Source organism: Talpa europaea (assembly GCF_964194135.1).
Source record: "Talpa europaea genome assembly, chromosome: 1".
NCBI classification, from domain to species: Eukaryota; Metazoa; Chordata; class Mammalia; order Eulipotyphla; family Talpidae; genus Talpa; species Talpa europaea.
Window position 1 is genome coordinate 44449012 of NC_140073.1, and position 21927 is coordinate 44470938.

At 50.0% G+C, this 21927-nt stretch overlaps 2 protein-coding genes across 11 annotated transcripts; one reads left to right on the forward strand and one right to left on the reverse strand.

Moving 5' to 3' along the window:
- The first annotated feature begins 7016 nt into the window (after positions 1-7016).
- RHOG (ras homolog family member G) lies at positions 7017-8163 on the forward strand. The gene has a single exon (XM_084239273.1). The coding sequence runs from the start codon at positions 7032-7034 to the stop codon at positions 7605-7607; it is 576 nt and encodes a 191-aa protein (XP_084095399.1). The 5' UTR covers positions 7017-7031; the 3' UTR covers positions 7608-8163.
- Positions 8164-9661: 1498 nt separating this feature from the next.
- PGAP2 (post-GPI attachment to proteins 2) lies at positions 9662-20077 on the reverse strand (the record flags this gene model as incomplete). 10 transcript variants are annotated; one of them, XM_084228433.1, is made up of 6 exons in its annotated part: positions 9662-9792; positions 9996-10104; positions 10679-10785; positions 10919-11171; positions 15273-15441; positions 19913-20046. In XM_084228433.1, 6 exons carry the CDS (start codon positions 20044-20046, stop codon positions 9662-9664), a joined length of 903 nt encoding a protein of 300 aa, XP_084084559.1. The 10 variants fall into 10 exon arrangements, with proteins under 10 accessions (XP_084084559.1, XP_084084566.1, XP_084084563.1 ...); XM_084228440.1 differs by lacking the exon at positions 15273-15441 and having other exon boundaries at positions 11033-11171; positions 19913-20077; XM_084228437.1 differs by lacking the exon at positions 15273-15441 and having other exon boundaries at positions 10691-10785; positions 19913-20077.
- Positions 20078-21927: the final 1850 nt, after the last annotated feature.

The following is a 21927-nucleotide window of genomic DNA, read 5'->3' on the forward strand; positions in this document are numbered from 1 at the left end:
CTCAGCCCTTGGCCTGGTCCCAGCCCACAGTGACCTCATGTCTCCCCCAGCTTCCTCCTCCCAGCCCAGCTGTAGCCAGCTGCAGCCCCTTTGAGCCTCTTTATATCACCTCTCCTTCACCCCACCCTTCAAAACAAGTAAACAGACTTGCAGAGCAGCAGAGACCCTAATCTTCACCTCATCCTTTACCAAGAGTCTTCAGATGTTCCTTACCTATCGGGACTATTCTCCTACCCGTATTCCTCATCACTTCTAGGCTAACTATGCCTGCCTTGTCCCACTTATACTTTCAGTTGAGCACAGGACAACATAGCCTGTATATTCCATACCCTAAATTGTGTTGCTTAGGGGGAGGAGGAAGTAGATTACACTTGTCTTGTGTCTCCTGGGCACAGAGATTCTTCCTTGTTCCCAGAATCAGTAGATTGATGGGGGAGGAGATATGTGTCAGTCTGCAACTCTTGCTCAGCATCTGCTGGGCTTCTGGAAATAAGCAGAATGACAAACGTCCCCCTCCTGAGGCATCTTGTTAGTTTAGTGCAATGCACGGTACAGACAGTGCTGGGGAGGTCGTTGCTATGATGTCCTGGAGAAACCAGGGGACAGAACTGGGCCCTGAGGATCAGGAGGATCTGAAAGGGGTGAGCAGAATTTCAGGAGGAAAAACTCCCATATGCAAAGACATGCGAAGGATGAATTGAGTTTATTCAGTTATCTACTGATGGCCACTGTTGTGCTGTGCTCTAGGGAGAAAGACCAGCCAGAACCTTGCCCTCTAGGCCCTCCCAGTCTAAGTTGACAAGAGATAAGATTCAGATCAGGCTCCATGTGATTGATGTAAGAGAAACAGGGGCCAGCTTGTGAATGAGGTAAAGTCACTTATGACTTCTGTGATTTACAAAAACTTTCTTAGAGAAGGTAGCAATCATGCTGGGCTCTGTAGGCTAGAGGGGCTCTCCCTTGAGCTAGTTGGGGCTTTCTGAACTGCCAGGTGGAGATTGGAGGATGGAAAAGGCAAAGAAATGTTTAGATAGCAAATACTCTGTTTAGTATGTTTGGGGGAAGAGAATGTGGAGGATCGCCCTTTGTGGAGCAACACAGGTACTTTTTTGTAGAGGCTCCTTATAAAGAACCAGGGTGGTATGGCCAGAACTCAGGATCAGAATGAGGGGGCCACAGAAGGGGAACCCCATGTCAGGGAGGCAGGAAATAAGTTCCCATTGTCTCCAGTCTCCCCCATCTTTTAGGGCCCATCCCTCCCCTCCCCCACTCCCAGTTGGGACACTTCCCCTACTGTAAGGCAATCTGCTGTTTCCTTTCCCTCCCCCTTTCTGGGCCTTCCTGGGCCACACCCCAAGACCAGGACCCACTGAGTATAAGCTGGGCTCCAGGGATCAAACTCAGACAGCTTTGCCCCTTGAACTTTGCTCCCTGCTGGAGCCAATCCAAGTTGGTACTGGGAATAGAGACTTTGGCCATCCTGCCAAAGTTTTTGCTACCACTGCTGTCCAAAGAGATTCAGCATTGCAATGTTGGCTAGGAGGTCAGTCCACTTCAGGGCCAGATGTCAGTAACGGGACAGAAGCAAGAAGATCAGAAGGCAGTGGTTGCACCACACTCCTCTGTGCCCAGCACTTTACTCAGCTTTTCTGAGAGGCAAATATTAAGAGAAGCTGTAGCTCTGGTACTGGGAAGTGAGAGGATCATCCACAAGTTGCAGTGACTGTTGGGGAAGAGTCACCAAAGAAGGATTCCAAGGGGGGTGGCCATGATACCCAAGTTCAAAGAGAGGAGAATTCGGCAGTCTCATGGGACTGTAAGACTAAGTCAGCTTTTGAGGAAGCTAAGAGAGGAGAGGGCATGGTGAAGACCAATGGAAGAACAAGAGTCCAAACTCAGAAGCAGGAGTGATCCTGGCTTAATCATAGGGGACACTGCAGACCTGACTCCTCTGGAACAGGGAGGGAACTGGCGACTCACATTTGCAAAATACCTACATTGTTCACATAAACTGTGTATTAATGTACTCATTCTTTTTTTTTTAAAAGATTTTATTTATTTATGCATACAAGAACTGGGGTACAGGCCAGAGGTGTGGGGGGTGGGGTGAGAGGATTCACCAAAAACAGAGTGGGAAACAGAACAAGCAGATTGACTAAAATACACTGCTGAGGGGAGCAGTGGGCGAGTGAGGAGAGGTCTGCTGTGCCATGTGGGTAGCTCCCTGGCTGGGGATCAAACTCGTGCTACAGTAGCTGCAGATAGCTTTATAGGTTGCGTCTTAACCCCTTTTACCACCAGGGAGGCCCCTTAACGTACTCACTCTTATAACAACCTTGTAAGATTAGTAATCTTAAGTGGCAGTGGTTTATTTTCTTTAAAACATTTATTTATTTATGCATACAAGAGCTGGAGTGCATGCCAGAGATGCGGGGGGTGAGAGGACTCACTAGAGACAGAGTGGGAGCAGAACAGGCAGATGTACTGAAATACACTGAAATAACAGTGGGCAGACGAGAGGTCTGCTACGCCATGTGGGTCACCTTTCTGGCCTGCCCCTGGAATCACTCAGGCTGTAGTGGCTGCAGTGGCTGCAGACAGCTCCATCGTGCTGCATCTTGACCCCTTGTGCCACCAGGGAGTCCCCAAGTAGCAGTGGTTTAAACCCTTCTACAGCCCCTACCAGATTATGCAGAACTCTGAATGCTAGGATGAAAGGCCAGGCATGATCTGAAATAAGTTGGGAATAAAAAGGCAGAACAAATCATCGTAATTTGGTGAATACTATACAGATTTGCAAACATCAACTTATTAACTAAATCAACTTTTTAAAACAAGTCACCTAGTGAATAAGTCACAGTCATACCCAACTCTCCTTGTTTGGCCTCCTGTGATGTTGATGATCCCTTCTCCCAGTGTGGTGCAGGTCAGACCCTGCCTTTAGCATGTGCTCTCCTCAAATGAGCTGTGGGAACTCACTGGATCCAGTTCAGGCCATAAAGCTTCAAAGAAAAGAGTATTTCTGGGAGAGAGAATAGTCGGCACTAGACCTGAATAGGGAGAATCGGGCTGATGCCACCGTGCAGAGAGTGACACCTGCTTCCTACCTCTTGGGGCTTTGCTCTTTTCACCTCCTGTGTGCACAGTGCTTCCCAATTCACAAAGCACATTGTTTCCATGCTCAGGATCCTCCCTATAATCCTTTGAGAAAGGGAGGGCAAGTATTCTAACTCCTGTGGGACAGATGAAGAAACTGAGATTCTAGGAAGGGCAGTGACTTGTTCAAGGCCACACGGTTTGCTGGTGAGGAGTTACTTGGAGCCTGTATTGTACGTTGAGGATGACAGGACTTTGGACCACAGAACAGGTTTGTGTCCTGGCTGCCATGCTCCCTGGCTGGTGATGTTAGGTTACTCAGCTGTTATCAGTTTGTTTCCTCATATGTGAATAGGAATAGTATTGATAAGTTTTTAAAAATCAAATAATAATACCATGGGATCTATAAAACATTGGTAGGGCATTTTATCAAAGGGCATGTCAGCAGGTGAACACAGCGGGTCTGATTCAGGTATCTGTTGCCCTTGACCCCGTACCACATTGTCTCTTCCCTGCTTGTTTCTGGACACCACCTCACTCATGAATGATCCTTTTCCGGTTTCAGCCCCGCTTCCTTGCCAGTCCGGAAGACACCCTCTCCCTCCCTGCTCCTTTGAGGGCTGATTTACTGATTGCTGGTTGATAACCCCTCCCTAGAGAGCTGCCTGGAGCCATCTGTGCTTCCAGTCTCTTGGGCCTTGTGACTTCAGACCAGAATTCCTCCTTGTCTTCCTTCCTGGGCCAGCCCAGCCCTGGGCCTTTGGTGGAAGAATTCCCAATCTTGCTGCCACACAATCCCCTGCCCTGAGTGTCACTAAAGATGTGTGGGCCCAGGAATTCTGCTTTTGAAATGCCAGGGTCTCCCAGATAATCAGGTAAACAGAAATAATGGTATCAACAGCCCCTCACACCTCTCTCTCTCTCTCTCTCTCTCTCTCTCTCTCTCTCTCTCCCCCCCCCCTTCCCAGTGGTCCTTTTCCTAAGGAAGGAAGGAGCCATAGAATCCTAAGAAGAATGTGCCCTAACTTGCCTCCATGTGCTCAGGTCTTACACATTTGCTGACTGACTCAGCTACCGCACCCCAACTCTTGTTCCTATGGGTTTTCTCACCCCCATCATCATATCCCCTGCTCCCAGGTCTCTCAGTGTCTCATTTCATCCACCTAGTACCCCTGTCACAGGCGTTTTCCTTTCCATTTCATGGACTGAGAAACTGAATCGAGAGCGGGTAAGTGTCTCATGCTTGATTTCAGCGGCAGAGCAGAACTGGGGCTAGAACTAGGTTTGATCTCCTGACTGACAGGGTGAGGTTCTCACCACTGCCCCAGAGGACCCTTTTGTCCTTCCCCAAGGCTCTCTGTACTCTCTCCTGAGGTTGAACACACACACTTATTCATGCAACTGAGATGGAAATATTTGAGAAGCAACTTCAGGGGCAAACCATTTCCCTTACAGCTAGTTCCAGGGGGAGCAGGGGCCTGGAAGGGAGCTGAGATCAAGCTCTGCATTCTATTGCAGGTTCCATACCATTCAAGTTCCTTTTCTACTTCCCCATGGGGGGGATTTCCCCACACATGCCCCTAATCCCCCAATTGATTTTTGAGCCTTTGGAACCTAGTAATTGAGAAGTCCAGCTGATGGGGGTAAGATGTTCTCAAGCCAGGTTGCAGGTTTGCAGTGTGTAAAGTGAGATGTAGAAAATGCGCCAGTGGTGATGTTGCTTGGGCAGAAAAAGCGATCCTTGGAGAATCTGGTATGTCTCCTAGGGAACAGGGACCCAGTTGTGGGAGAGAGTCAGGGAAAGGAAGTCACATACTGTCCAGCCAGTGTCCCCATGACTGAGAGGAAGTAGCCAATGAGAAGAGTACCCCTGCCACAGCAATATAAATAATCACAGGGTTTCCGGAAGCTCTGTTTTGTTCTAGAACTCCAAAAAGCAGTTCTTCACCCCGGGGCCTTACGTGCTACAGAGGGACCAGGGTGGTGGCCAGAGCTCACCCCACCAGTAATTACTAGTATTCATTGGACACGTCCTACATTCTATGACTCATGCCAAAGACTTAGTACACATTAGCTCATTTATTACACTGCACTTCTAACAAAAATAGACAAGATTATTCCCATTTTATGGACAAGAAAATTGAGGCTCAGAAAACTTAAGTATGTTTAAGTTGGTAGAGCTATGATGAGAAAGAATCCCTAGCCACTCTGACTCCAACATCTGTGTTCTCAGTGATAATGCTTTATTTTTTTTGAAACATTTATTTATTTATGAATACAAGAACTGGGGTATAAGCCAGAGGTGTGGGAGGTGAGAGGATTCACCAGAGACAGAGTGGGAAGCAGAACAGACAGATGTACTGAAATACACTGCTGAAGGGAGCAGCGGGCGAGACAGGTCTGCTGCGCCATGTGGGTTGCTTCCTGGCCGGCCTGATCCAATTCCTGCTGTTGTAGCTGGCAGTAGCTTGATAGCTCTGTCTTTAACCCCTGCACTACCAGGGAGGCCCTGACAATGCTTTAATAGCGTTGTGTCCGGGAAGCTCTGAAATTCTTCAGAGGCACAGGCTATGGTCTTAGGAAAAGAATGGAAGATTAGGGCCTCCCCGGTGGCGCAGCGGTTGAGCGCTGGCTTGCGAAGCTGCCCGTGGCCTCTGCGGTGCCGGTTCGATCCCCGGCTGCTCCCGGCCACCAGAGGAGGGTCCCACATGGCGCGCAGACCTCTCCTGCCGCCTGCTGCTCCCCTCAGCAGTGTACTTCGGTCCTTCTGCTTGTTCTGCTCCCCACTCTGGCTCTGGTGAATTCTCTCACCCTCCCGCGCTTTTGACTGTACCCAGTGCATGTATAAACAAAACAAACAAACAAATAAATAAATAAAACATGCCTCTATTAAAAAAAAAAAAAAAAGAATGGAAGATTAAACAAAGTCAAGTTTTTTCTTCCTCCTCTGTTCATCCCTCTTGGCTGGACTTGGAGGATCTTCTGCCTTATCCCACAGAGGGTCTTGAGACTGCCGGTGTCAGGGAGGCACAGGCTCTGCTTCATTCATTATTAAATACATATGAGGTTCCATATGGAACCCCAGGTCACTCTCCACCATTCCCCTGCACTGAGTTACCACCCCAGCTATGTATGGTAGGGTGTAGCCTTCTTACCAGACCGATAGGATAGACCCTTCCTCCTCCCACCATCCAAGGCACCCTTGTCCGGGAACAGGGAGTCTGTCAAGGCAATCCTGCTCCATGGTCAGCAGGTGTTTCCTTGTGCCCTTTGGTTTGTACTCAGTAGCCAAAAATGTAGATTTGTTCTTTAAACAGCAGTGTACTGAGCAGGCTGGGTCCTGAATTGGAAAAGGTTACACGCATGGCCAAATCTCAGGGAAAGCTGCGCTGTGCTAAGAACCTTCCCTCCAGGCTACTCATGGAAGGAGTCAATATCTGGTAGATCCCTACACATGTGCACTGTTCCAAATGCTTTACATGTAGTAGCTTATAATCCTCAACAACATCCCAATGAGGTAGTTATTATTTTCTCCCCATTTTACAGGTAAGAAAACTGAGGCATGAAGAAATAAAGTCATTTGTCCAGGTCACACGGGTAGGAAGTAGCAGAACCAGGATATGACCTTAGTTGGTCTGGCACAAGAACTTTGGTGCTTCACATGTTATGTTACACATTATAGTGCCACTTCCTCTGCTTGGTCTCAGGGCCTCTCATTTTGTATCTGTCTTAGCGAGGTTTGTCTTGATGCGATTGCAGGATGGTGTCAAAAGAACAGAAGCTGGTTTTCCTCTGTACGCCCCAATCCTGTGTTCCCAATGGCTAGAGGGCTCCCTAACCAAAAGTGTCCCTGTTATCTGTCCATAGGTCACTGCATCCAGAGGGGCCCGGTAAGGGGAGGAGGCATTGCCTCCACTGCAGCAGCTGTACCCACCATGCAGAGCATCAAGTGTGTGGTGGTGGGTGATGGAGCTGTGGGCAAAACATGCCTGCTGATCTGCTACACGACTAATGCCTTCCCCAAGGAATACATTCCCACAGTGTTCGACAATTACAGCGCCCAGAGTGCAGTTGACGGGCGCACAGTGAACCTGAACCTGTGGGACACAGCGGGCCAGGAGGAGTATGACCGTCTCCGCACACTCTCCTACCCTCAGACCAACGTTTTTGTCATCTGTTTCTCCATTGCCAGTCCACCCTCATATGAGAATGTGCGGCACAAGTGGCATCCAGAGGTGTGCCACCACTGCCCTGACGTGCCCATCCTCCTGGTGGGCACCAAGAAGGACCTGAGAGCCCAGCCTGACACCCTACGGCGTCTCAAGGAGCAGGGCCAGGCACCCATCACACCGCAGCAGGGCCAGGCACTGGCCAAGCAGATCCATGCTGTGCGCTACCTCGAGTGCTCGGCCCTGCAGCAGGACGGCGTCAAGGAAGTGTTTGCTGAGGCTGTCCGGGCGGTGCTCAACCCTACTCCCATCAAGCGTGGGCGGTCCTGTGTCCTCTTGTGACCCTGGCACTCAGCTTGGAGGCTGCCCCTGCTCCCCCCCACCAGTTGTGCCTTGGCGCCTTATCTGCCCCCAGCTGTGCCTTAAAGACTAATCGTGGCACCCCTTGCCAGGGGGCTCCCTAAAAGCCTTTTTCTCTAGAAGGAGGCCCACAGGAAAAGGGGTCTCGGGCCCTGCTGCACTCTGCTTGGGAACGCCAGGTATTCTTGAGAAATCAAGCCAAGAAGCCAACCCAGAGCTCCCTCTCTGTTTTCCCTTACTGACCATTGGCTCGAGCTTTCCGCACAGATGTTGCTGCCTGTCGTGGTACCTTATGTCAGGTTAGCTCTCAGCCATCCCTAACCTCTCCCTCTGTCCCTCACTGCTCTTTGAATTGCCCCTACCCAATCCCAAGATGCCCCCCCTCCCCCAGAGAATGAGCCACAGGATTATGAGATGGATGTGTCCTAACCTGCCCCCATGTCCAGGCCTATGCATCTGCTGATTGATTCATCCCCAGCCCCACCCCCCAGAGTCCTGGGGGCCTTTCCTACCCCCATCAGCATCAATAAAACCTCCTGTCTCCACTGGCCCCGGCTCCTCCCTATGTGCTGGACATTGGGGGTTGGGCAGGGACCAAACATGGGCTGGGGCTCCCCAGAGACTGGGAGCCTTTTGTTTCATGTAAGAGGGGACAGAAGACAATAGACTTCATTGTGGTCCCCCACCCCCCAATTTCCCTAACAAAGCTCTGGGCTCCCTTGGAGGGGCCAATCTTGCTCTGGGTGCCAGCTACAGAATTTGTAGTAGACTGGGATATAAAACAGGAGGAAAGACCTCCTGATCTGGCACTCAGACAGGGAGAGGTTGAGAGCCATCAGCCTGCAGGCAGGTGCTCTCAGTCATGCCATGAGCGGTGCCCTTCAGCACATGTCCGATCTTTACTGACAGAATTGGAGGTAGACCACAGACCTTTGCCTCAACACAAGATTCCCAGGTATCCCAGCTTCCAGGCCTGGAGACATTACAGAAATAGGTTCCAAAATAGGGGCTTACACCAGCCTTAGGAGACTCCAGGCTTAAGGGGCATGGGAGATAGCATTTGGAATCATGTACTCTCATGAACTTACTCCTATCTTGGAGACTGCCCTCACCTCAGTTCCATTAAACAAAATGACAAGCCCCAAGACAAGCCAGCCTAGTCCAGACTGTTGCACAAGAAAAAATTTTTATTTTCCTGTGAAATAAAATGTACAACCAAAAGAGCTCAGAGCCTGGAGCTCGAGGGAGGATTGGGGGGCACAAGAGAGCCCATTTAGGAGTAAGACACTTTGCCCCCTGACCCCATTTTCCCACATTTTGTGTATATGTATAAGCCAGAGAGCTCAGAAGGGAAGGGAAATGCACACTGTGCCCATGCTGCTTCTGGGTCAGGTCATCCTTTGGGCACAAACACCTACGGTGACATCAGAATCAGACTGGCAGAGACCCTGGAATTTATATAGCCCACCCAGCCTGCATCATCACATGGACCACTGAGGCTCAGATAGGGAAGGTCAGATCAAATAAAAAAATTGTATTCAGGACTAGAAGACCTTGTCAACCTTAGCAGGTATCTTTGGCCAGAGGCCTGGATGTGCAAAGTAGATCACAAGACATATTAGTCAAGTGAATGACCCCGAACTGTAGAGAGAAATGGCTGTGGTTTTCAGGTAGCAGCCACTGCTCACTCAGCGGTCTGACCTCAGCGAGAGGTGGCAATGTAAAGGCCAAGACCAGATGGTGGTTATGAACCTCAGGACTTTTTTTAGCACCAGAGGGTGGAGCTCTCTTGTCAACTTGGCTTCTTGGGGCCTCTACACTAATGGTGATGCTGCTTGAAGGCCCCCATGTCTTCAAGTGGACTGAGGGAATGGAGAAACCAGCAGGGCTGGGTAAAGCTTCATCCTATGCCTTTCCTCCCTTCTCCCCTCCCTCAGCTTCAGTAGGGCCCAGACAGGACATGGGGTAGGGAAGGCCAGAGTGGTATCTTGTTTCTAGTTTCTGGGCAGTGGCTCTCCTCTCCAATAAGCGAGGATTTAAAATCGCTTTTCCTCAGGCTGGGAGGTGATGAGCAGCTCCTTGTTCCCGAAGTCCCACCAGGCCGTCATGTGGAATGCCATGTTGGTTAGGACAACGGTGTACTCCAGGACGGCAAAGATGGTGTACACTGTTTGGAGGACACAAACAACAAAGTAGGGTGAGCTTTCTGCCACCCCCTCAGGGGCCTTGATAAATTACTGCCACCATATCACTACACAGGGAACACGATGGCAGCCAGCCCCCAGGCCACCACCATATGGCACATTCCAGAAAACATCCCACCTGTCCTATAGCCACTGTGACCACCTATGGATCCTAGCCCAGCCTCACCTCCAGCTTCACAATACATGTTGTGCCGAAAGTAAACAGCCAGTGCCGTGAAGAAGGAGATGAAGTTGATGATGAAGAGCCGTTGTTTCCAGTTGTAGGACTTGCGATCCTAGAGGATGGGCTGTGTGAGCACTTTGCCACTTACTGGTTATGTGTGGGCAGCCTCCCCTCTTAGCGCCAACTTCTAAGGGCTGAGTCTAACCTCCTGTGGTCATGTAAGAGGGCACAGGCAGCGGGCAGCAAGAATGATAGGCATCCCTGCATTTGTGGGGGGAGGGTAATGAGGTCATACTGTGTCCCTATCCCTCTCACTCTGGGGGAGATGAAGTATGGAAGTTACTTGGAGTCACCCACCAACCCAACACTTCCAGATACTATGGGAAGAAGAAAAGTATGTATTACAGACCACGGTCCCCTGACTATTCCTAACCTACTGCAGCCTGGGGACTGCTCCCCTCTTTATCCCCCACTTGGAGCCTCTCTCTCTTCTATTCTCTACTTTCCCATACTACCCAAATATAGTCTTGATGCTGGTTAATCACCCTTTGTGTGTCCCCACACCCCAATTCCAGCCCAGTTCCCATTAGGGCTCCAGTTTCAACGTCACCATTATGAGCATCATGAGGACTAGTATCCTTGTTTATCCTCTGGGTCACCGAGCGCCCCATAGGGGTAAACCGTACCTCTTGACTTACTGTGTGCTTCTTGGTCAGCCGCCACAGAATGCAGGTGAGAAGCATGTGACTGAGGGATGAGGCGATGAACACAATGAAAGCATTTTCATGGATGGCTGAAGGGAGAGAGGGGGGTTGGAAGCCCACATAGCAGGGAGCACCCAAACCCCTACTTCTGAAGGTCCAATGCATGGGGGGAGTCCCTCCCCAAACCCTCCCCCATTCCTCCTTCCCTTGCCGGGCACCCACTGAAGTCCTCGGAAGAGGAGACGTAGGTGAGCACTAGCAGCGCAAGATTCTCCACGACGTTGAGGCTGAAGTTGAGGCGGCAAAGAGGACGGTACCCGGGGCACGGGGAGGCACAGCTGAGGTAGTGGTTCCAGTAAGCGAAGGCCACCATGAATCGGGGTGCTGAGTGCAGGCCGATGCAGAAGCGCCACACGTAGCGCTGGGGCACCTCCCCGCCAATGGCCGAGCTCACCGATGGCAGGTAATTGGGCACCTAGAGAGTTGCGACCCGTCTGTGTCCCGGCCTCCGCCAGCCCCATCCACCTGGAAATCCTTTTCCCCATCTATCAAAATCATCCCAGCCCTAAAGGCTCTGCATTCGTCCTTTCCCTTCCAGAAGCGCTCCTGCAGGGGCCCCCAGAACTTCCTAGGAGACTGCCCCTTCCAGCTCCTGGGACTCCACTGTGTTTGGCTCTCATTCCCCAGGCTTCCTGAGGTTTGTGCAGGGGCAAGCTAGGAGTCTCTAGTCTATTTCCCTACACATGGCTGGGAAGATGCTGTCCCAGCCCAAAGCCAGGGCTGTGCCCTGGATAAGGGCCTGAGGGAGGTTCCTTGGGTCAGATTCAGACCCAAGGACAGATAAGTCACAGAATGAGTTTCCTTGGGACATGCTGAATTCACTACCCAGTCAAACTGTTCCTCAGACTGCTCTCAGCTCCACTTGTTTTACTGGCAATTGTATCAAGGTGGTAGAGGATACTGTGAGACCTAGGAGAGACCTGAGCCAGAGGGTACCTCCCCATCATGTTTTATAAAGTGGGTGGCGCTCCTAACCTGGGTGGTCTAAAGAAATGACCTTGTTCTCATGCATTTCTCCCATTCAGCTTTCTCAATGCCTAGAATTCTTCATTCCTTAAGGAACTAGAATGTCATTCTTTAGAGCTGAGGAAGGAGGATAAGCTAACACACAGCTGCGGGGATTGCTGTGTGCCTTGTATAGGAGTATGAGAGGACAGGGCTTGATTGAACAATAGTTTAGATGGTAACAGGAAAGGATGGAAGGGGGTGATTTCAGGCTCTAGGGCCCAGAGCAGTGCTTCTCAAACTTTAATAGCAAACAAATCACTAGGGATTGTGTGAGAAGGCAGAAGGTATGAAATCTGAGAATCTGCATTTCTAAAAGACTGTGGGAGTATGGAAGTTACCAGTCTGTTGTCCACACTCTTTTAGACCTTCAACAAGGGCCAGAGCAGTGCTGGAGCCTAGTCATCCAGTGAGGGAACAACCTTGTTCTGACTCTGGGGGAATTCTGGAAGATCCCTTCCTTTCTCCCAATCGGTATGTATGCTGAACTGGTCTTTGGAGTGACTGGGAAGATAGGCACCTTTGCTCACAAGGCAGCGGTGGGCCTGCAGGAAGACCAGCCAGGGGCTTCACGGCCTTTACTGAAAAGGAGATGATTCCCCTCAGAGGAAGCTCACTGAATAGTTCTCAAAAAGGGTGCTACTTTCAAGGCCATGGCCTGAGATACCATGGCTCAAGATTAGGCTCAAGTATTCACTGTTATCAGTGAAGTGGCAGCATGAAAGCTTTGGAGTCACACAAACTGGGTCTACATCCCAGCTCTGCCTTTAATAGCTGGGTGACCTTGAGAAAATCCCTTTACCTCTCAGAACTTCAATTAACTCATTGGCAAAATAGGCATAACCCCACCTACCTACCTTGCAGAGTGATTGTGAATACTAAATATAATGTATGCACAACATCTGCAGGGCCTGGCACACCCTGAGTACAAGTAATGGCTTTTAGATGACAAACTTCCCTGAAAAGCCTGCATTAAATAGGTTATGAGTTATGTAGCTATTAGACATGGGAAAGCCTGCATGTTCCAGACCTGCATGAGTGAAAGGTAGGAATTGTGTCTTCACCAGATACTTTTGAGACCTACCAGCCTCCTTACTTGACTTTTTTGCCTGACTGGGTAGGTACCCTGAGTATGGCTAGTTGGTGTTTCTTCTACTTTCTAAGATATTCATTCCGAAAACTCCTACCCCAATCTCAGCTACATTAAGGGGAACAGGAGCAGCACTAGCATCTAGAGCTTGGCTGGCTGAGGCCAGGGCATTCAAGGGTTCAGAACCCAGACCAATGTTGGGAAACAGGAGAAGGGAGGTATTGACACAATTGGGAGAAGACCTCAGGAGAAAGAGAATTAGGGCGCTGGGGCTACTGGTTCTGTCCTCACAAGTTCCTCTCAGATTAAGGGTGGGAACAGGATCTTAAGAGCAGGGATTGCCTCTGTCATCTCTCTCTCTGTCTCTCTGTCTCTCTCTCTCTCTCTCTCTCTCACACACACACACACATACACAGCCCAAGTACCCAAGTTATCTACTCACCAACTATGCCAGCAACAAGCAACAACAGGAGCTATTGGAGCCTAGGTAAAAATTTCACCCCAAACCTCCCAATGAACCCAGAATTAAAAGTACTGAGAACTGGAAACATAACCTCTTCCCTCCAAGAATAGAAACCCTTTGACCTGGGATGCACGACTCTGGATCTGTAGCAGGATAGATCAGAAATTCATGGGGTATAAAGGGAAAGGTTCCAAAAGATTCTCTACCATAGCACCTCAGATTCATTCCTTTGGTCTCAGATGAAAATTCCCCAAAGTTATGGATTACTTTTATTTTTATCTTACTGTCTCCTGCCCTTTGCCAACCTGACAAAAATTTCCTTTCTTATCAATCCAACTGGCTACTCTGCTCTGGACTTGATCCCCTCCTCCTCCTTATTCTCACAGTCCTCATCTTAGCTCTGATCTTCCCAATAGCATGAGTTATTGCATTAACCTTCCAACTATGTTTCCGTGCTTTTGCCTTCTACCTCTTGATCTGTTCTCCACGCACAAGCCAAAACAGTCTTCTAAAGCACAAATGTGATCATGTCCCTTTCCTGCTTAAAATCTTTGCAAAGTAGGACCTCCCTAGTGGTACAGGGGTTAAAGTCTCAGCGCTATCAAGCTATCAGCAGCCACTGCAGCATGAGTCCAATCCCAGCCAGGGAGCTACCCACATGGCACAGCAGATCTCTCCTGTCTGTTTTTTTTTTTTTTAAGATTTATTTATGCATACAAGAACTAGGATACAGGCCAGAGGTGCGGGGGGTGAGAGGATTCACCAGAGACAGAGTGGGGAACAGAACAGGCAGGCTGCCTGAAATACACTGCTGAGGGGAGCAGCAGGCGAGACAGGAGAGGTCTGCTGCGCCATGTGGGTTAGCTCCCTGGTCAGCAGGCTGGGATCAAATTCATACTACTCGTGCTGCAGAGGCTGCAGATAGCTTCACAGTGCTATGCTTAACCCCTTGTGCCACCAGGGAGGCCCCAGACATCGCCCGTGTTGTCCACTGTTCCCCTCAGCAATGTATCTTAGTAGATCTGCCTGTTCTGCTCCCCACTCTGTCTCTGGTGAATATTCACACCCCTGGCACCTCTGGCCTATACCCCAGTTCTTGTATGCATAAATAAATAAAAATAAATCTTTAAAAAAACAAATTTTTGCAAATTTTCCTATTGCCCTCTGGATAAAAATCCATAAGTTGTCAGCCTAGCATTCACAAAGCTTCTTCTTCACCCCCACAGCAATAATGTGTGCTCTTCCAGGAAGAAATCTTCCTTAATGTCCAAGTCTGGTTAAATGCTTCGTCTAGATCTGTGACCCCTTTATCCAGATGGGAATCCCATCTCACTCTTGTGACTGTGTCTAGGAATGGCTTCTATACAATGAGATACTAAGGGCAAGCCTATGTTCAGTTTCATGCCCCTGACATAGAACTAGGCCCTCAAAGGCCAGTGGACTGCTCATGGAAGCAGGAAGTCCATCTAGGTTGCTAGCTGGCAGAGCCTGAGTAGACCCAAGTTGCGAGGACAAGGCTGCCAGGGGGGAAAGGAAGAAGATCCCAGGGTGGGGCTGGGGTTCCTCTAAAGTCAGACCCCAGTCTGAGCTGAAGTCACCTGTTCCTGCTGGCTCTTAGCCTCATCTTACTTCCTCAGTCCTGGTTTCCTTTACCATCTGGTCTTTCTTCAGCTTCCTTTTCCTCTCCTCATCTCTCTTGCCTATTCCTACTGCCTCCCCTTCCCCCACGCCAGCTTTTGCATCCTTGCACTCTCTATGATCCTCTTCTACTTCTGGAGGATTGTGATTTTATTTTCTCTGAATCTGTCCCTGAAATTCACCCCTAACACTTGCCTTGTCCCCCACCACTCATTTCTCCCTTTGCCCTCTGTGACCTGTCTCTCCTACTCTCTGATTCCACCCTATTTACCATCTCCTGACCTGGCCCTGACCCAGGTGCTAGGGAGGATTGCACTCACCCCACAATCAGTGGCCACCGTGTACTCAAAGTGGAACACCAGAGACCAGATGATGCAGAAGAAGAAGCCGAAGATGGGAAAAGTGGCGACCCACCAGAAGACGGCTGTGAAGCGGTGTCGGAACACAGTCCCGTCGGGGTCCAAGGGCTGGGAGGCCGCAGAGAACATCCTGTAGGGAGTGGTGCCCAGGTAGGGTGAGGGACACACCTTGGGGCTTGGTGAGATACCTGAGCCTGGGAATGTGGGGTCTTTTTCAGAGCTGGCTCCCCAGTTTGTAGGGAAGAGTCGGAGTGGAAAGAGCATAACAGAAAAAGGAAAACAGTACAGAAGAGAAGAAAGTGGAGACAGAGATGGGGCAGGAACAGGAGAGAGAGGCAGAATCAGCCCTTAGGACACCCCTTGGCACCCTGGTCCTACAGGTCTACCTCTTGAAGAGTCTGGACACCAGAGGGGCCTAGTGGCCTGGATATGGGTGCTCTGATGGCTCGTGAGATGGGCCTCATTCTTACAATACTCAAATCTATTCAGGAAAAGGGTCAGAGGTGGAAAGATTATTCTTCCCACTCCATAGGAAGGGAGACAGACGCCCAGAACTATGCCAAGATCTAATACCAGGAATAAAACCTCTTGCTACTCGACAGCTTAAGGCTCAAAGTCAAGGTTTCCTTCAGGCCAAGTAACAGACAAAGGGCCTTTGGCTCAGACTAGCCCTTGACCACTGAACCCTGTCTGACCACATTCCTGCTCTTCATCCAAGTTCAACCAGGAACAGTGGGAGTACCCCCAGAACCTATTTCAGTGGGGCCACAGGCTGCCAACCATCTCGCCCTCAGGCTTAGAATGATCTAAGGCTTAGACCAGCAGTATCCTGACACCAAGATACCAGGGGTTCTGCAGACCTAAGCCCTCCATCTCTTTCCTCTTTCTCAGGAAGAAGACTGTCACTCAGTCCAAGGACTGGGGAATCCAGGGGTCACAGGAACCGTCTTAATTCAGCTTGAGCATGCTGTGCTGGGCAAGACCCAGGAAAGCAGACTCGAACCCAGGTAATAGAGCTTCTTCCCCTCCATTCTCCCTTTAGGGAAAGAACTCCTTCCCTGCCCCCACCCCCACCCCCCAATGCCCTGACCACCATAACCCTCAAGTGGAGTTCCCTTCTGGGGAATGGGCAGAGATGTCTCTGTATTAAAAAGTCCTGTATTTAAAGGACCAAATCTCCCCTTGGGGCTCATACCTCCTCCCGTTAAGGGCACCACCCATCCAGTAGCCTAGCTCAGCATCAGAGAATGGGGTAAAGGGGTGGGGGATGCACTGAGCAATACTCACACTGGGTTCTGAAGGATCCGGGGCTTGGGCTGAGGGCTCTAGCCAGAATGAGACTGTTCTAAAACAGTCCTACCCCCAGCCCTCCAGAGCCTGCCCTCCCGCCCACAGAACCCAGAGCTCCACGCCTGCCCAGGCACACAGCCTTCCCTGGATGGACAAAGCCATGTCATAAATCTCAGAACATTCTGCAAAGGTATGAAGTGATATAGTGGCAGAGGTCAGCCCATAACTGCTTCCTTGCCAGGAATGGGGGTAGGGACCTTTCTGAGGGTTGTGTCCATGTTATAGACAGATTTCTCTAGAAGAGAACGGGAGAAAACAGAATAGGATTTGGCCCCTTTCTGTTGGAGTAGGACTGGATGTGTTTGTTGGGCCCCACTGGAAAGCCAGCTAATCTTCTGAGAGTGTATTCAGGACCCAAAAAAGACCTAGATGGGTCTGAATATGAAGTATCGATGTCCAGCTTGCACTGTGCAGAAATATCAGTAGCTAATGACAGCTCAGATAGCATTATCAGAGGTCTAACAGTAGTAAGAATGGAATAGTCCTGCTTTTGCCTGTACTACCCAGGCCATATGAAGTCCTGTGCCTAGATCAGGGCCTAGCATGGAGAGAAAAGTGACCAACTGTCCCCTATGAGGACTGCCTGAGGAACTGGAGCTATGTCACCTAAGAGGGGCAGACTCAGGACCCCCTTCAATTGCTGCCTTCCCATTTCTGCAGTAATGGGAAGCTGGCTTAAAGTGAGGAAGAAAGAGAGCCAGAGGAGCAAAGGAGAGATTCATCAGAAAGTGAGTGAGGGCCTCCGTGGTGGCGCAGCAGTTGAGCGCTGGGCAGCGAAGCTGCCCGCAGCCTCTGCAGCGCCAGTTCGATCCCTGGCCACTGGCGAGGGTCCCACATGGCATGACAGACCTCTCCTTCCACGACCTCTGCTCCCCTCAGCAGTGTACTTCGTCACTCTGCCTGTTCTGTTCCCCACTCTTGTCTCTGGTGAATCCTCTCACCCTCCCGCACTTCTGACTGTACCCAGTGCTTGTATAAATAAATAAATCTAAAAAAAAAAAAAAAAAGTGAGTGAATGCTCAGTCTAGGGGCTTGCTAATTGTTAGTTACTAAGCCTCCTTGGAATAAGCTGCTTGGGGAGAAAGGAAGTTCCCCAAAACAAGCAGAAGCAAAGTGATCTAATTGGAGATGTGTTGGACTAGGTTACTTCTTTTATTCCTAGGGTTGGTTGTTACTGGGACGCTATGGATGACAAAGTCAGAGCGTTTATGAAAATTCCGAGGGGGATTCAACACTGTAGTCCCAGGGAGTGGGGACAAAATATCCCTAGGGTTACTAGGCATGGTCCTGCCCCAGAGAGGCCAAATATCCCTTCTGTAACTACTTATGCTTCAGCTCCTAACTAGTGTGCCAAGATTGGGGGAAGGGTATGTCAGGTAAGTTATTGATACTATTATCCCTTAGAGCCAGCCACAAGGGGCAGAGCAAACAACCTGCTCTCTTTAACCTCATATGCCATAAAAATATTATAATTAAAAATAAAAAATATCAAGGAAGTATTATAATTTTCTGTAAAGGCTACAAGTGCACTATACCATGCCTTCCTTCTCCCAGGGCACTGGGCAGGGAAGGTCCTATCCCCCCCACACACACATACACATGATTTAGATGACATACCCACCTTCAGGGAGCTCCCACTTTGGTGAAGAAGACAGCTGTAAATATGATGCCATAGAACGGTGTGAGAGATAACACAGGGAAGGATGGGCACCTAGAGAAGGGAGTGACTAAGCTTGGCCCATCGAGGCTAGGTTAAAGCTTTTCAAAAGACCTGGGTTTTGCAGTATAAAGAGGAGTTGACTTAAGTAATAGGAACAATTGATGTATTTTCTAAAGTAAAGGCCACTGACTGACCCTTTCTGATCCTCCCCTCAAATTACCCCCTCGTCTTCCAGTACTGTTCTTTCTGAATAGCTTCCGGCTCTGAGTCTCAGCAGAATGGCTGCTCATAGCTCAAGGCTCATGACAAATCAAGAAGAGGGAAAAATTCAAGTCGTGTAAGTAAAAGAAGTGTACCCCCACCCCATAATGCCAGTCAGACCCCACTGCTAGTGGCAGCTGCTTCTGTGAAGCAGAGGATCTTCAGAAGTGGGAAGCTCAGCTGACTGGGGGCTTCAGAGCTGTCTCTGAGGTTAGTGCAAGGTGCATGCCCGGGTCTGCCTCCTTTCCACTTGAAGCTCCTCCTGTCTCCCCTGAATTCTGCTCCTTATGCGTCACATTCCCCAAACCCCTTCTTGTCCTTCCTCTACCTGGAGCTCTACACTAGGCCTGAGAAGGAGGACAAGAATTATCAATCCCATTTTAGATATGTGGAAACCTAAGCTCAGACTCTGTCTCAGGCAACAGATAGTATAGGCAGATGCACTAGGAGTCCATTAGAATTGAACACAGGTCTCCCCCATTTACTCCAACGTCCTATAGAGAAAGAACTCGCACATCTCCCTGGTCTGGCAGCCTGTATTTCTGTCCAGATGGTGCATGGTCACTTATAGAACCTGAGGGCATAGCACCCTACCCTACAACTCAGACAGGTATAGATACAATCTCTCACACACACACATACCACACTCAAAGCCATCTGGTACAGTCATGTCCCTCACAGTGACACACATATGTACATAATCACATCCCTATAGAGATGGGCTACCTTAAGAGTCCCAAAATGTCCTGAATCCAGTACTGTGCTCTTCCATCTCCCAGAAAACCCTGGAGCTCCTGAATATGCCCACTATGAAGTACAGACTGGATTCTGGGTTCAGGGTCTGCCCAATTTCAGGTACCCCAGCTCCCAATAACATCCATGGAAAGTGGAGGAGGCTCATTCTTGAGATCTCAATTTGCAGGCACCCCCCCAGCAGCCCAGTATGTGTGATGTATCCCACTGGAGAGTTGACTAACCCTGTAACAATAGAATCATGATCCAAAGAAGATTCAGTTGAGGGCCTCCCTGGTGGTGCAGGGGTTAAAGTCTCAGCACTAACAAGCTATCACCAGCCACTGTGGCATGAGTTCCATCCCTGGCCAGGGAGCTAATCCACATATGGCGCAGCAGACCTCTCCTGTCTTGCCCGCTGCTCCCCTCAGCAGTGTATTTCAGTAAATCCACCTGTTCTCTGGTGAATCCTCTCACCCACCCACCCCTGTACCTCTGGCCTAAACCCCAATTCTTGTATGCATAAATAGAAATAAATCTTTTAAAAAGGGATTCAATTGAGCCTGAATATGAGGTATCAGTGCCCCCCAAGCCCTACCTCACAGTGTGTGGCTGTAGTCTCCTTGAAGTGGAAGAGCAGGGACCAGAGGATGCAGAAGAGGAAGGCGACAAGTGGACAGCAGACCGTGACCAGGGCCACCAGGGTGAAGCGGAGACGGACCAGGGTCCCATCCCGGTCCAGCGGCATTGGGACCTGGTACATCTTGTCAGACCTGGCGATGGAGTGGTATGCTGTCAGGGCCCAAGGCAGCAAGGCAGGGACTCAGTGGTGAAGCTAGCCCTATGCTCAGTCCTAAGCTTAGCTGTGCTAGGGGTGGGGAGTCTGAGAAGGAAGCCACTGACCCTCTAAGCTGTCCAAGCTTAGAGGGTCAGTGAAAACTGACTCCAAATCCCATGAGAACATTCACCCTTTGTTTTAGAGGAAAGACAATGAACCAAATCTGTACTAAGATGAAATCTGAATAGGCTGGGATTCTTTCTCTTACCCCAGACTTGGCTTGACAGGCCTAGGACTATAAGAGCTAGTTTAACTTGTCTCTCTTGTTTGATGAACCAATCTTAAAACCTCCTGGCCCATCTCCTCCCCAGGCTCCTGAGACCCCAGGCTTCAGTGTCTTCAGAAGCTGTTTTACCCACCAGCCCAGGACCTTTTTGCACCTTTAGTCCTTTCCCCAGTTCTGTGTGCAGTGTGTGCCTGCACCACAGTCCACAGCAACATGGATTCCATGGAAGCCAAAAGAACCTCAGCCTGTCTCTGCCTGCTGCTACATGTTCTCTGAGGGTGAAAGGATTTGCAGAATCAGGTTTGATGTTAGCTTGGGTTTACTGGAGAGAGCTGCCTGGTCAGTTTCTGGAAGCCTCCAGTGTCCAAGGCTTATCCACCCCCTTCCGGAAATGTGGTAAGGGCTCCTGAGGGCTGTGCCTCCCTGCTCAGATAAGAGTATCTAAGGCTAGGAGCCATAATAGCCGAGTGTACACTAGTAATCCTATCTCAGTGCTCCCTCACGGTAGGGGAAGCCTAGGCCAAGAGAGGGGCAAAACCTGCTCAGGGTCACACAGCAAACAAAAGGAAGAGCCAGCAACTGGGAACTGTGAGGTCCACAGGGTCACAAACTATAACTCTGGCTTTCTAGACCCCCTCCTCTCTGGGCATAAAAAATCATATTAGGTGCCTCCCTGGTGGCGCAGCGGTTGAGCACTGGGCTGCGAAGCTGCCTGCAGCCTCTGCAGCGCCAGTTCTATCCCCGGCCACCAGGTGAGGGTCCCACACAGTGTGCAGACCTCTCCTGCCACCCGCTGCTCCCCTCAGCAGTGTTCTTTGGTCCTCTGCCTGTTCTGTTTCCCGCTCTGGCTCTGGTGAATTCTCTGACCCTCCCGCACTTCTGACTGTACCCAATGCTTGTATAGACAAATAAATCTTTTTAAAAAAAAATCAGATCAGGACAGGAGGGAGTAGGGGTGCATGTCCTTAAGAGAAAGAAAGGAAGGGGCCTCCCTGGTGACACAAGGGATTAAGCACCGCACTATGAAGCAATCCGCAGCCTCTGCAGCACAAGTTCGATCCCCGGCAGGACAGGCAGCTACCCACATGGCGCAGCAGACCTCTCCTGTCTCACCCACTGCTCCCCTCAACAGTGTATTTCGTCAGTCTGCCTGTTCTGCTCCCTGCTCTGTCTCTGGTGGATCCTCTCACCTCCCCCCACCCCACATCTCTGGCCTGTGCCCCAGCTCTTGTATGCATAAATAAACAAATTTTTAAGAAAAAAAAGAGAAAGAAAGGTAAACATCAAATCCCATATAAATGTGTAAATCTTCTTCCCACTGTAAAGACAGAGGAACCAAGAGTAGAGAAAGGCCTTTCCTCAAAGCCATATGCTGAGTCTGAAAGAAAGTCATTCTCAGCATCTGGGCTTTTTGTTGCCAAACAGGGGCTGCTTCCAGATACATTAAGAACCCGCCCTTCTGGGCCTCCCCGGTGGTGGTGGCGCAGCGGTTGAGCGCTGGCTTGCAAAGCTGCCCGCGGCCTCTGCGGCGCCGGTTCAATCCCCAGCT

What these genes read in the sequence shown, in the direction of transcription:
- RHOG (XM_084239273.1), top strand. Translation starts at nt 7,032, where the DNA reads ATGCAGAGCATCAAGTGTGTGGTGGTGGGTGATGGAGCTGTGGGCAAA.